Source organism: Nomascus leucogenys, chromosome 11, assembly GCF_006542625.1.
Source record: "Nomascus leucogenys isolate Asia chromosome 11, Asia_NLE_v1, whole genome shotgun sequence".
Classification (NCBI taxonomy): domain Eukaryota; kingdom Metazoa; phylum Chordata; class Mammalia; order Primates; family Hylobatidae; genus Nomascus; species Nomascus leucogenys.
Genome location: NC_044391.1, coordinates 73,918,825 through 73,934,667, shown reverse-complemented (window position 1 = coordinate 73,934,667; position 15,843 = coordinate 73,918,825). Strand labels below are relative to the sequence as shown.

At 39.1% G+C, this 15,843-nt stretch overlaps 1 protein-coding gene across 10 annotated transcripts in view; it reads right to left on the bottom strand.

The window, feature by feature from the left end:
- MBNL1 (muscleblind like splicing regulator 1) overlaps nucleotides 1-15,843 on the bottom strand; it is a 201,025-nt gene that overhangs the window by 37,597 nt on the left and 147,585 nt on the right. For all 10 annotated transcript variants that reach the window (XR_004032331.1, XM_003256309.3, XM_030822734.1 and 7 more), the window contains one exon: nucleotides 13,912-14,082. Coding sequence is in view for 9 of the 10 variants with exons in the window: in XM_003256309.3 (XP_003256357.1) it covers nucleotides 13,912-14,082 (171 nt within the window). In the remaining variant the exon portion in view is untranslated. The remainder of the gene's footprint in view (nucleotides 1-13,911; nucleotides 14,083-15,843) is intronic.

Here is a 15,843-nt window from a genome sequence, read left to right as displayed (position 1 = left end):
AGATCTGTTTAGTTCCCTACTAAACCTCCCGAGCCTGGAACAATGCCTGGCACACAGTAGGCGCTCAATAAATACTTGTTGAATTAGTACTTGAGTGAGTGAATGAATGAATGAGTGAATTGCAGCCTTCTCAAGTGGGGATTAGCACCATTTTTGCAGATAAGGAAAAAGGCTCACAAAGATTATGTGTCTATAGACACAAATGAGTGAATCCAAGGCCTAGGATGTGACCACAGGTGTGTCTGATTCCAAGTGGTTCTGACAAAGTGGTTTTCACACAATGAACCAGGTGTCCATTAAAATCACCAGGAGGACTTTTAAACCGTGAATGCCCTGGCCACTCCTCACTCGTCAGAATCTCTGGTAAGTGGCAGTATTTTTTGAAAGCTCCTAGGTGATTCTAGTTCCACACACTATGTGGTTTTCTACAGATACAGGTACATTTTTCTGATTGTAAGTAAGGTCTCTAAGGATACATGTTCCCTTATGGATCTTTTCTTTTAAACATGGTTTATCCTCCACACTGAATGCTACCCGTGCCTAGCCAATCTGTTTAATTCCCAATTATGCTTCAAGAATTAGGACTTCAAGAATTACTCTTTAGGTAAGTTTCTCTTGATCCATCTACATCTCTAACTATGAAGGGGTTTTTCTTACCCTCTGTTCCCACGAACTCCTAATTACTCCAATGCAGCATATACCACTGCCAGTGTTTACCTGAATATCTTCTCTAGTCTGACAAGACTGGAGGCTCCTAGAGGGCAGACTTTTGCCTTATGTCTTGTTCATGTTATGTATATGCTGTGTTTAGCATCTATACAGATCTTCTACAAACATTTACTTAACATACATACTAATGGATTTGCTGCTTTTCTCTGCCATAGAAACAAGCAAATACATTAAATATTCTTTAGAATATATACTTGAACGTGAAATAAAAGTGATTGTGTCTTTCTTTACCTCAAAATTCAATAATTACTATCTCTAATATACCTGTCCAAAGTTTATTTTTTCCTTTTGTTTTGCAATTTTTTATATTAAGCTTTCTAAGTTTCAGTAATGTAGTTACCATGCTGTAATGCTGCAAATATCACAGGGGCTGATACTTATCTTAAAACACCATGTGAACACTGTTTTGCAATGTTTGAGATTTAAAAAAAAAATGGAGGGAGTATATGTAACAAATAATATGTAATCAATATCAGCTGAAATTCACAGATCACAAATTTTGTCATATTTTTCTAGAATTTATGTATATATATAAAGCAATAAAATATTTAAAAATTTTTTTTAATTTTTTAAATTTTTTGAAATTTTTAAAATTTTTATTTTTTAATTTTTTTTTCATATTTAAAAACAATTTTTTTTTTAAAAAGCACACATAATGAAGGTATATGAAAGCATGTTTCTGGGAAGGCATAACCCTGTAACTAGTCTCAGTGAACTATTTTGAATATAAACAGTGCCAAAAGCTAACAGGAGTTATCAACAAATTCATATTATAAAGTTCTTCTTTTCTAAGAAAGCAGGGCCAGGCACAGTGGGTCTGGCCTATGATCCCAGCACTTTGTGAGGCTGAGGCAGGAGAATCACTTGACCCCAGAAGTGTGAACTTACAGTATGCTATGACTGCACCACTGCATTCTAGCCTGGGTGACAAAGCAAGACCCTCTATCTTTAAAAAAAAAAGGGTAGCAAATGATGAATAAAATAAGAGATACACTGTTACGACTTTGCTCCTAGACTGACTTGTGACTGGATAAATCAATGAGTACCTCCTTTATTCTTAGTTTCACTTTATCCTTCAATACAGTTTTACTGAAATAACAAACATTTAAATAAAGAACACTCTGGCTTTCCTAGTAGAAAGCTATCAACCAGGCATGGCCTAGTTCCTAAAATCCAGGGCCCATTCTCTCAGGCTGCTTGAGGATTCACAGGCTCCTTCATGCAAACAGGCAGTAAGAACAGCAGGATGGATCAAAGACTACTCAGAGAAACTGACATGGAAACCTTTTACCAGAAACACTCTGGGATAAAGTGCCTTATCTCAACCATTACTTGGATAAAGTGGAAAGTAAAGACCCAAAAAACTATTTAAGAATTCTAGGTGTTCCTGGAAGTATGACAAATGATGACTTCAAAGCATTCTGCATCTGAATGGCAACAAATGCTTGGAACATGACGTGACAGCAAAGTCTATCTAGCTGACAAAGGCAGCAAAGAAGCTCTCAAGACATTAGCTAAAATCAGAAACTGAATTTCTCTATTTCTAGGCTATTTCAAAATTCATGTAATGCACAGGATTTCTACACAAATTATGTACCTTGAGATAGCTAATTTGTGTACCCAAAGAATAGCTGCCATCACAAATTATGCATAGCCAAGGTTAACTTTGGGATCACAGGTAAAGGCACATGAGACCATTACTAGAGAAACTCCAGAGACCATGCAAAGCTCTTTATAACCACTGCTTATGTAGAGCTCTTTGAGGGCAATGAAGAGAGCCTGGAAACAACAGAATTTCTGAAGGACACTTGGCTGGGATGCACTACAGAAATCTATCAGAGGTCTCCAGGTTGTAAGCCACGATATACAGCCTATTTCTGGTTAAATTATGTACCAATTTTTCATTAGATAAAATTTGCACCAGACAGTATGTGACAAAGTAAAAATAATAATTCAGAAAAAGAATCCAGAAGTTTTGTTTATTTTTTTTTTTTTGATTTTTATTATACTTTAAATTCTGGGATACATGTGCAGAACGTGCAGGTTTGTTACATAGGTATACACGTGACATGGACATGGTGGTTTGCTGCAGTCATCAACCCGTCATCTACATTTAGGTATTTCTCCTAATGCTATCCCCCACCTTGCCCCCGCAACCCCCAGGAGGCCCCAGTGTGTGATGTTCCCCTCCCTGTGCCCATATGTTCTCATTGCTCAACTCCCACTTATGAGTGAGAACATGAGGCGTTTGGTTTTCTGTTCCTGTTGTTAGTTTGCTGAGAATGATGGTTTCCAGCTTCATCCATGTCCCTGCAAAGGACATGAACTCATATTTCTTATGGCTGCATAGTATTCCATGGTGTATATGTGCCACATTTTCTTTAGTCTATCATTGATGGACATCTGGGTTGGTTCCAAGTCTTTGCTATTGTGAATTGTGCTGCAATAAACATACGTGTGCATGTGTCTTTATAGTAGAATGATTTATGAAACTTTGAGTATATACCCAGTAATGGGGTTGCTGGGTCAAATGGTTATTTCTATTTCTAGATCCTTCAGGAATTGCCATACTGTCTTGACATGGTTGAACTAATTTACACTCCCACCAACAGTGTAAAAGCATTCATTTCTCCACATCCTCATCAGCATCTGTTGTTCCCTAACTTTCTAATGATTGCCATTCTAACTGGTGTGAGATGCTATCTCATTGTGGTTTTGATGTGCATTTCTCTCTTTTTTTTTTTTTTTTTTTTTTTCTGAGACGGAGCCTCTCTCTGTTACCCGGGCTGGAGTGCAGTGGCGTGATCTCCGGTCACTGCAAACTCCGCCTCCCAGGTTCAAGCGATTCTCTTGCCTCAGCCTCCTGAATAGCTGGGACTACAGATGTGTGCCACCACGCCCAGCTAATTTTTTGTATCTTTAGTAGAGACAAGGTTTCACTGTGTTAACCAGGATGGTGTTGATCTCGGCTGCCCTGGCCTCCCAAAGTGCTGGGATTACAGGCGTGAGCAACCACGCCCAGACCCTCATTTGCATTTCTAATGACCCTGATGATGAGCTTTTTTTCATACATTTGTTGGCCGCATAAATGTCTTCTTTTGAGAAGTGTCTTTTTATATCCTTTGCCCACTTGTTGATGGGTTTTTTTTTTCTTGTACATTTGTTTAAGTTCTTTGTAGATTCTGGATATTAGCCTTTGGTCAGATGGATGATTGCAAAAATCTTCTCCCATTCTGTAGGTTGCCTGTTCACTCTGATGATAGTTTCTTTTGCCATGCAGAAGCTCTTTAGTTTAATTAGATCCCATTTGTCAATTTTGGCTTTTGTTGCCATTGCTTTTGGTGTTTTAGTCATGAAGTCTTTGCCCATGCCTATGTTCTGAATGGTATTGCCTTGGTCTTCTTCTTTTTATGGTTTTGGGTCTTACATTTAAGTCTTTAATCCATCTTGAGTTAATTTTTGTATAACGTGCAAGGAAGGGGTCCAGTTTCAGTTTTCTGCATATGGCTAGCCAGTTTTCCCAACACCATGTATTAAATACAGAATCCTTTCCCCATTGCTTTTGTCAGGTTTGTCGAAGATCAGATGGTGGTAGATGTGTGGTGTGATTTCTGAGGCCTCTGTTCTGTTCCAGTGGTCTATATATCTGTTTTGGTACCAGTACTATGCTGTTTTGGTTACTGTAGCCTTGTAGTACGAAGTCAGGTAGTGTGATGCCTCCAGCTTTGTTCTTTTTGCTTAGGATTGTCTTGGCTATACAGGCTCTTTTTTGGTTCCATATGAAATTTAAAGTAGTTTTTTTTTTTTTCCCCCCTAATTCTGTGAAGAAAGTCTATGGTAGCTTGATGGGAATACCATTGAATCTATAAATTACTTTGGACAGTATGGCCATTTTCACGATATTGATTCTTTCTATCCATGTGCATGGAATGTTTTTCCATTTGCTTGTGTCCTCTCTTATTTCCTTGAGCAGTGGTTTGTTGTTCTCCCTGAAGAGGTCCTTCATATCCCTCGTAAATTATATTCCTAGGTAATTCATTCTCTTTGTAGCAATTGTGAATGGGAGTTCACTCATGATTTGGCTCTCTGTTTGTCTATTATTGGTGTACAGGGATGCTTGTGATTTTTGCGCATTGATTTTGTATCCTGAGACTTTGCTGAAGTAGCTTATCAGCTTAAGGAGTTTTGGGGCTGAGATGATGGGGTTTTGTAAATATACAATCATGTCATCTGCAAACAGAAACAATTTGACTTCCTCTCTTCCTACCTGAATATCATCTATTTCTTTCTCTTGCCTGATTGCCCTGGCCAGAACTTCCAATACTATGTTGAATAGGAGTGGTAAGGGAGGGAATCCTTGTCTTGTGCCAGTTTTCAAAGGGAATGCTTCCAGCTTTTGCCCATTCAGTATGATATTGGCTATGGGTTTGTCATAAATAGCTCTTATCATTTTGAGATACATTCCATCAATACCTAGTTTATTATTTTTAGCATGAAGGGATGTCGAATTTTATTACAAGTCTTTTCTGCATCTATTGAGATAATCATGTGGTTTTTGTCATTGGTTCTGTTTATGTGATGGATTATGTTTATTGATTTCTGTATGCTGAACCAGCCTTGCATCCCAGGGATGAAACTGACTTGATCGTGGTGGATAAGCTTTTTAATGTACTCTGGATTCGGTTTGCCAGTATTTTATTAAGGATTTTTGCATCTATATTCACCAGGGATATTGACCTGAAATTTTCTTTTTTTCTTGTGTCTCTACCAGCTTTTGGTATCAGGACGATGCTGGCCTCATAAAATGAGTGATGGAGGAGTCCCTCTTTTCCTATTGTTTGGAATAGTTTCAGAAGGAATGGTACCAGCTCCTCTTTGTACCTCTGGTAGAATTTGGCTGTGAATCCATCTGGTCCTGGGTTTTTATTGGTTGATAGGCTCTTAATTACTGCTTCAATTTCAGAACTTGTTATTGGTCTATTCAGGGATTTGACTTCTTTCTGGTTTAGTCTTGGGAGGCTGTACATGTCCAGGAATTTATCCATTTCTTTTAGATTTTCTAGTTTATTTGCATAGAGGTGTTTATAGTATTCTCTGCTTGTAGTTTGTATTTCTGTGGGATCAGTGGTGATATCCCTTTTGTCATTTATATTGTGTCTATTTGATTCTTCTCTTACTAGTCTGGCTAGTGATCCATCTATTTTGTGAATCTTTTCAAAAAACCAGCTCCTGGATTCATTGATTTGTTGAAGGGTTTTTTGTATCTCTATCCTTCAGCTGTGCTCTGATCCTACTTATTTCTTATCTTCTGCTAGCTTTTGAATTTGTTTGCTCTTGCTTTTCTCGTTGTTTTAATTGTGATGTTAGGGTGTCGATTTTATATCTTTCCTGCTTTCTCATGTGGACATTTAGTGCTACAAACTTCCCTGTAAACACTGCTTTAGCTGTGTCCCAGAGATTCTGGTACATTGTGTCTTTGTTCTCACTGGTTTCAAAGAACTGATTTATTTCTGCCTTAATTTCATTATTTACCTAGTAGTCATTCAGGAGCAGGTTGTTCAGTTTCCATGTGGTTGTGTGGTTTTGAGTGGGTTGCTTAATCCTGAGTTCTAATTTGATTGCACTGTGGTCTGAGAGACTGTTTATGATATCTGTTCTTTTGCACCTTTTGAGGAGTGTTTTACTTCCAATTATGCGGTCGATGTTAGAATAAGTGCTATGTGGTGCTAAGAAGAATGTATATTCTGTTGATTTGGGGTGGAGAGTCCTGTAGATGTCTATTAAGTCGGCTTGGTCCAGAGCTGAGTTCAATTCCTGAATATCCTTGTTAATTTTCTGCCTCATTGTGTTGACAGTGGGGTGTTAAAATCTCCCATTATTATTGTGTGGGAGTCTAAGTCTCTTTGTCGGTCTGTAAGAACTTGCTTTATGAATTGGGTGCTTCTGTATTGGGTGCATATCTATTTAGGATAGTTAGCTCTTCTTGTTGCATTGATCTCTTTACCATCATGTAATGCCCTTCTTTGTCTTTTTTGATCTTGGTTGGTTTAAAGTCTGTTTTATCAGAGACTAGTATTGCAACCCCTGCTTTTTTTTTTGCTTTCCATTTGCTTGGTAAATATTCCTCCATCCCTTTATTTTGACACTATGTGTGTCTTTGCATGTAGGATGGGTATCCTGAACACAGCACACTGATGGGTCTTGACTCTTTATCCAATTTGCCAGTCTGTGTCTTTTAATTGAGGGATTTAGCCTGTTTACATTTAAGGTTAATATTGTTATGTGAGAATTTGATCCAGTCATTATGATGCTAGCTGGTTATTTTGCCCATTAGTTGATGCAGTTTCTTCATATGTCAATTGTGTTTACATTTTGGTATTTTTTTTAGTGGTTGGTACCAGTTTTTCCTTTCCATATTCAGTGCTTCCTTCAGGAGTTCTTGTAAGGCAGGCCTGGTGGTGACAAAATCCCTGAGCATTTACTTGTCTGTAAAGAATTTTATTTCTCCTTGACTTATGAAGTGTAGTTTGTCTGGCTATGAAATTCTGGGTTGAAAATTCTTTTAAGAATGTTGAATATTTGGCCCCCACTCTCTTCTGGCTTGTAGGGTTTCTGCAGAGAAATCTGCTGTTAGTCCCTTTGTGGGTAACCTGACCTTTCTTTCTGGCTGCCCTTAACATTGTTTCCTTCATTTAAACCTTGGTGAATCTGACGATTATATGTCTTGGGGTTGCTCTTCTCGAGAAGTATATTTGTGTTGTTCTCTGTACTTCCTGAATGTGAATTTTCTGCACCCAGTTTAAACTTCCCAGTGGCTTTGTTTACACTGTTTGGGGAAAACCGCCTCTTCAAGCCTCATTAATGGCAAATGCCTTCCCCCAGCCAAGCTCCTTAGTCCCAGGTTGACTTCAGACTGCTAGGCTGGCAGCAAGAATTTGAAGCCAGTGGATCTTAGCTTGTTGGGCTCCATGGGGGTGGGATCCACTGAGCAAGACCACTCGGCTCCCTGGCTTCAGCTGGCTTTCCAGGGGAGTGTTCTGTCTCAATGGCATTCGGGGGACCACTGGGGTACGAAAAAAATCTCCTGCAGCTAGCTCAGTGTCTGCCCAAACAGCCTATCTTGCTAGGTTGGGGAAGTTCTCCTGGCTAATATCCTGAAGTGTGTTTTCCAACTTGATTCCATTCTCCCCATCACTTTGAGGTACACCAATCAAATGTAGGTTTGGTCTTTACACACAGTCCCATATTTCTTGGAGGCTTTGTTCATTCCTTTGCATTCTTTTTTTCTCTAATCTTGTCTTCACACTTTATTTCATTAAGTTGATCCTCAGTCTCTGATATCCTTTCTTCCACTTGATCAATTCAGCTACTGATACCTGTGTATGCTTCACGAACTTCTCATGCTATGTTTTTCACCTCCATCAGGTCATTTATGCTCTTCTCTAAACTGGTTATTCTAGTTAGCAGTTCCTGTAATCTTTTATCAAGATTCTTAACTTCCTTGCATTGGGTTAAAACATGTTCCTTTAGCTCTGAGGAGTTTGTTATTACACACCTTCTGAAGCCTACTTCTGTCAATTTGTCAAACTCATTTTCCATCCAGTTTTGTTCCCTTGCTGGCGAGGAGTTGTGATCCTTTGTAGGAGAAGAGGCAATCTAGTTTTTGGAATTTTCAGCTTTTTTGAGCTGGTTTTTCCTCATCTAAGTAGATTACCTACCTTTGGTCTTTGATGTTGGTGACCTTCGATAAGGCTTTTGCATAGGCATCCTTTTTGTTGATGTTCATGCTATTGCTTTCTGTTTGTTAGTTTTCCTTCTAACAGTTAGGCCCCTCTGCTGCAGGTCTGCTGGAGTTTGCTGGAGGTCCACTCCAGACCCTGTTTGCCTGGGTATCACTAGCAGAGGCTGCAGAACAGCAATGATTGCTGCCTCTTCCTTCCTCTGGAAGCTTCATCCCAGAGGGGCATCCACCAGGTGCCAGCTGGAGCTTTCCTATATGAAGTGTCTTTCGATCCCTGCTGGGAGGTGTCTCCCAGTCAGGAGGCACAGGGGTCAGGGACCCACTTGAGGAGGCAGTCTGTCCCTTAGCAGAGTTCAAGCGCTGTGCTAGGTAGGAGATCTGCTGCTCTCTTCAGAGCTGGCAGGCAGAAATAAACGTTTAAGTCTGCTGAAGCTGCACCCACAGCTGCCCCTTCCTCCAGGTGCTCTGTCCCAGAGAGATGGGAGTTTTATCTATAAGCCCCTAACTAGGGCTACTACCTTTCTTTCAGAGATGCCCTGCCCAGAGAGAAAGAATCGAGAGGCAGCCTGGCTACAGCAGCTTTGCTGCGCTGAGGTGGTTTCTGCACCCAGTTCAAACTTCCTGACAGCTTTGTTTACACCGTGAGGGGAAACCACCTACTCAAGCCTCAATTATGGTGGATGTCCCTCCCACTACCAAGCTCGATAGTCTCAGGTTGACTGCTGTGCTGGCAGCAAGAATTTCGAGCCAGCAGGATATTAGCTTGTTGGGCTCCATGGGGGTGGGATCCACTGAGCAAGACCACTTGGCTCCCTGGCTTCAGCCCTCTTTCCAGGGGAGTGAATGGTTCTGTCTCACTGGCGTTCCAGGAGCCACTAGAGTATGAAAACAAACAAACAAACAAAACTCCTGCAGCTAGCTCAGTGTCTGCCCAAATGGCTGCCCAGTTTTGTGCTTGAAAGCCAGGGCCCTGGTGGTGTAGGCGCCCGAGGGAATCTGCTAGTCTGTGGTTTGCGAAGACCGTGGGAAAAGCGTAGTATCTGGGCTGGATAGCACCATCCCTCACAGCAGGGTCCCTCATGGCTTCCCTTGGCTAGGGAAAGGAGTTCCCTGACCCCTTGCACTTCCCAGGTAAGCTGACACCCTACCATGCTTCTGCTTACCCTCTGTGGGCTGCACCAACTGTCTAACCAGTCCCAGTGAGATGAACTGGGTACCTCAGTTGGAAATTCAGAAATCACCTGCCTTCTGTATTGATCTTGCTGGGAGCTGCAGACTGGAGTTGCTTCTATTTGGCCATCTTGCCCGGGCAATTCCAGAAGTTTTATTTTTTTAAATTTCAATAATTAAACACTATACGCCTTCCATTTGTCCTCAAAGAACATATGATTAAAAAAAAAGATCATTTTGCCTTTTATTAGTGGTGTAGGAATGACAGAAGAATGTCAATTATTCTATAATTGATAATATTAGTTTTATTAATCTGTGTGGACACAGATTAAATCATTCATTTTCTACTACTTATTTTCTCATCTTATGAAATGAGATTATGTTTACATTATAAGATTGTTGGCCGGGCGCGATGGCTCACACCTGTAATCACAGCACTCTAAGGCCGTGGCAGGCAGATCACAAGGTCAGGAGATCAAGACCATCCTAGCTAACACGGTGAAACCCCATCTCTACTAAAACTATAAAAAATTAGCAGGGCATGGTGGTGGGCGCCTGTAGTCCCAGGTACTCGGGAGGCTGGGGCAGGAGAACGGCGTGAACTCGGGAGGTGGGGCTTGCAGTGAGCCGAGATCGTGCCACTGCACTCCAGCCTGGGTGACAGAGTGAGATTCCATCTCGAAAAAAAAAAAAGTCGTTAAGACCTTGTAGGTAATATATTTCAAACTTTTCACTATCTGTTGAAGAAGGTCAAAGACCTCTTTTTTGTTGTTGTTTTTTTAGAGACAGGGTCTTATTCTGCCACCCACATTGGAGTGCAGTGGTTTGATCATAACTCACTGCAGCCTCAACCTCCTGGGCTCAAGTGATTCTCCTGCCTTAGCTTCCTGAGTAAGTTGGTGTCTTGCTATGTTGCCCAGGTTGGTCTTGAACTCCTGGCCTCAAGTGACCCTCCTGCTTCAGCCTCCTGTGAGCCACCACACCCAGCTAGGTTAGAGATCTTAATGAATCAACCAAGGACCCTGAGTTGGCCAATGATGTGTCTCCAATTAGGTGCTGCCACATCATGAATGCCAAAAGCAGAACAAGGTGGTTAAAATCCTGGCCTTGCTACTCACTAGCTGTGTAACCTGAGCAAACTTCTTAACCCTTCTGAACTTCTCAGTCTATCTCTAAATTTAGGGTAACATTACTACTTTACAGGATGGTTTGTGAGGATTTAATATACAAAAAGTGCCAAGTGCAGTAAATGCCCCTAATGTATTGCATTTGTCTCAAAAATTTTAAGTCCGGTTTCTGATTCTTGGCTTGGTACATTTCAATAGGAGCTCACAAAGTGTATAAAAATGGGAAACCTTCCTACAGATCCCTGCATTCCCCAAGTTAGCCCAGTGTTGTGCTCTGAAGATATTAAATGTATAGACCTCGTCACTCACAATTTATGAGAAAATGAGAACCCAAACTTGGTTGCATAATAACCCAAGCTTAGTGGCATATTTCTTGTAGCCATCAAGCCTCTAGCTGCCTTTGCTAATAATCTGCTAATGTGTCCACTTCTATGCCCCATTCCATGTTGCAGCCTCTGTAACTGGGCTTGTGTTCTGGGTGCTGGTTATGATTCCTTTGAACTATGGAGCAGGTAAACTACCATGAATCTCTGCCTGTTTTTCTGGTGTTTCGGAAAATCCTTCCTTCATTTGTTCTTTCACTCATCAAGTAATTATTGATCTCTGCTATATGCCAGACATAATACTAGATGCTTCCAAGTTTGCTTAGACCTTGCTTTCTCCCTCTCTCCTTCCTGTTCCTCCAAGGTTTGGGAGCTAAACTGGCCCTAGAGAAGTTAGATGCTGTCACCTACTTGACTAAAAGTCTTGTCACTGCTCAGATAGTCTGAATACTCCTGATGGTATAGAACTGCTCATAGTATTTATCTTCTTTGATATGACCACTACCTGGGTTGGATCCAAGTTAATGCCATGTCTTCAAACACTCATCTGTAGTAGTGGCCATTCTCTTTGAGTGGCAACCCTTTTCCACATTAGTCACCTGGCTTCTTCTAGTCCTGTTACAATCCCTATTTGTAAGGCCCACATTAAACTCCCAGTAAGCAGTTGATTATGACCATTCCATTCATTTCTGAATCTCCATGTCATTACCCTCATCAAAACAGGGCTGACTTCGAAAAGGATAAAGAAGTCTCAGGTGAGGTTTTGAAGGCAAATTTCCTGTACTAAAGCTTTCTCTACAGTCATTAAAGTCCCAAATGCCTTAAAATTGAATAATTAAAATGATTTCTGTACTTATTACAAAGTCATCACTTTGAATAAAGTGTATTTTTAGACAATGATCTCAGGATACCTTTAGCAGAAGGGTAATTCCACATTCAAATCTAGTCATATGAGGAAAAATTAACATAAAGCCTGAATATGCTCACAACTAATAAAAATAATTTGTCTAAGCAGAGAATTTTCTAACAAAAGCATCAGAAAATGTGATGATTGTTCTGGTTTCAGAAATCTGTGATTTAGTGATTTCATGAACAATATATTTGTTACTAGTATTTCAAAGAGCATAAATATTGCTTACAGTTTGTCCCAGGATTGCACATACGACACCCTAGAATGGCCTTCAGAGTCAGACTCAAGGATTAGGTCAGGAAATGTGGTGGCCAGTGTTCTCTTCCATCTGGGAACCACACTTGCTGATCTCAAAGGTGCTCCCGGTCACAGAGAGGGTACAGCCTGGTGGTAGGCATGCTTTAAATGTTTAAGTAGAACAAAGTATCTTCACATCAGGGATAGGCCTTAGAGCAGCTAAGGTGGTAGCCAACCTAAAGACTTGTCAGATCTTTGAAACTGTATGTGAGAGCCAAGTGTAAATGAGACTTTTGTCCTACATGTTCTGTTAGAGAATGATTATAGCTGATTTTTTTTTAACCAAATTAAAATCTTCATGCTATCCCGATACAGCCATGTGAAATTAGTAGATGTCACAAAAATAACTTTAAGCTATCACATTTCTAACTGAGCCCACAATAATGGGGGAAAAAACCAGATCAGGTTAAAACAGACCCATAATTAATTATATCCTCTCACTTCAACTGTATAGAACTGATAATTGATATCACTGCCCATGTAATGTGGAGATCCTCCCACCTTGAAATGCAACCCCCCACTCTTTTTTGGAATGATTGTTGCATTGAGTTCTAAAATAGAATAATAATTACATTGAGTTCAGGTTTTAGAATGTATTCGGAAAAAAAACAGCACACATGCTACAGTTAGCATAGCAGAAAAACATGGGTCTTCACACACAATACTGCATAAGCTAGTGACATAAATTACTGGCAGATATATTCTGATCATTTCAAATTTCAACATGCATTTAAATTTAAATGTAGACTTACTATATCACAATTAACATCAAAGCACCTTTTTCAACCTAACACTAATTCTTAAATAATCTTTCATATTTTGATGAATAAATATGAATAGAGATTATTTGTCATTTATTACACACATACTCCAGAAATCCAAACAGTTAAATAGAAATGTGTGTTTCGAAGCAAGAGTCACCCACATATACAGCTCAGCAAACATTAAATATCTATGACCACCCAGTTTTTCAACTTTAGCTCTTTAAGCCCTCAGAGTTTCAGCCTCCCCTGATTAATTCTTCTTTAATGAGACTTCCAAGTCTATGATATTGATTTACTACTGTCGGAATTTTCCTAGCATTTGTAGCTATGAAATAATTTCAACTTAAATTATAGAAGAATAAGAAAGGTGCCTTTTCAAGAAAAAGAACTATACACATTCTTTTCAAGGAGGGAGGAAAGGGAGAACTATTCTCAAAATTAAAGACTATACATTCCAATTTTAAATATCATTATTACCTCTAAATTCAATACCTCTCATTCAACCTCTAAAGGCGGCTGAAAATGTATATTGACTATACTGGTGAGTTAGATGATCACTGTACACAGACCATTTTAACACCTGCCAGTCTTGGGATTTATTTAGAAGAAAAATTTAGAGGAAAAATAAATGCTATAATGTAAATGTCTACATGATTTAGCCAGAAAATGAGTACCTACACAAAATACAAATTGTTGCAGCATTTGACTGATACTTAATTTTGCTAGAAAATGGTAAGGCAACTGAAATTGTTGCCTGTGTTCATTTGATCCGGTGCAAAAATCACTATAGTACTAAAACTGAGCACTTTGAATTACAAACTTAATGAGTGAAGACTGAAAACATGCTTACCACGGGTTGTAATGGGGCACCAGGCATCATGGCATTGGCTAGTTGCATTTGCTGGGCCAACATGGCCATGTTCTTCTGCTGAATCAAGTTATTGCGTCCATTTATCTCCAACTGCGTTTTTAAATGTGGGGGTGGATGAAGATATTTGCAGTTCTCCCTGGAGCATCGGCCCTAGAAAAACAAAAGCAGGAAACATCATCTTAGAAAAGAATAAAATCAGCAAATTATGAAAAAAAAATATAATGCAAACCACCCACTTGAATGTATCATTGGTTTTTCACACAATGCATTTTCCATATCATTTGATCAGACATTTAGAACAAGTAATGAATTCACCAGAATGTACTATCAATACGAGAGGTTGAGACATTTGAGAAAGTTTAAAAGCTTAAAGAGTTTCAATTATTTTAATAATATTAGCATTAACATTTCCAGATTCAAGTTTAAAAATCTACAAACTGCTAGGATAATACTAAAACATAGAATATCAAACAAAGAGTATCAGGCTTCTGTCATAATACCTTCCTGGTTAAATTTAATGATTTAAGAATCCAAGTTTTATATTTTATTTTTACTTGTACTGAAATCTTAGGAAATGAACTTAGAGGACTCAAGGCACATTTTATCTTCAGTAAAGCACCTTTACAAGTATCTAATAACAAATAAAATCAAAATTACTACTAGGCTTTACCAGTCCAGGCATTAGGAATTTACAATTGAAAAGAAGAAAACTCCCATGTGTTCCCACTGTATATAGAGATTAATAAGTATAATGAAATACTGGCGAAAAATGTGGCCTTTAACTTTTCAAAGATAAATCTAGTCTTCTCCATTTCACAAAATCTATGAAACAATAAGAAATGCATATATTTACCTTCCAAAAAATTTTAAAAATGGAGAAACTAAGTTGCTATAAGCCAGGAATGGCGGTGCACTACCTCTGTACTCTGTCCTAAGCACTTCATTCTAGTACCTTCCTTGAATATATACCATCCAGACCATCCTACCAATGAACATAGTGTGGACTGAAATAATGGAGATAAATCACACATGTTTAGTAATCTTAGCACTTTGGGAGGCTGAGGCAAGAGATCCCCTGAGCCCACAAATTTGAGACCAGCCTGGGCAACATAGTGAGAGCTCATCTCAGTATAAATATACCTTCCTAATTCTTTTTAATAAAAATATTCATTAAAGCCTATAATATGCAATATGGTGTGAGGCACTCTACCCATATTATTTCAATATATTTTCAAATCCTATCAACAGTAACAGATCTCATCAACCACCTTGACAACTTATTTCACCAATAAATCTAATTAAAACTGTTTACAAGCAGTAGAATAAAAGAAAGATTAATTGAAGCCATCATTCACATTCTAAAAAAACCAATTTAGTATACTTTAACTTTGTGCTATAAATTGACTCTGATACTTATGCTTATGATAAAATCTGTCATAATTCTAATTTAAATGATCGGTTTTGGCTCCTTTTGTATGAGGTTTTTAGGAATGTCTCTTCACTAGGCTAGAACCATAGGATACTGCTTGTTATTTTTACAAGCTTCGTGTAATACTAGAAATCCGTAGGCAGCAGAGGACAGTGGATAGCAAGGACCTTACAGGTCTCATGAACTGGGACAGAGGCCTAGCTCTCTTACTCATCAACTGCATGAACCGCGTAAGAAGCTAACTTCTGTAAGCCTCAGGCTCTCTATCTAGTACTGAATTATTAGAAAATGTGTATCACTGCCACCACAATTTAAATTGTGTATCAAACAAAAGAAAAACAAAACATTGGTGTGAAGATGATTTTTTAAACATCTTTTAGTTATGGCTATTGGTATGCTCACAAAGTAACATATATATTAAACTTATTCCATATAAAATCACCATGCTTGATGTAGGTTGGGATCATGAGCGCGTTACTAGC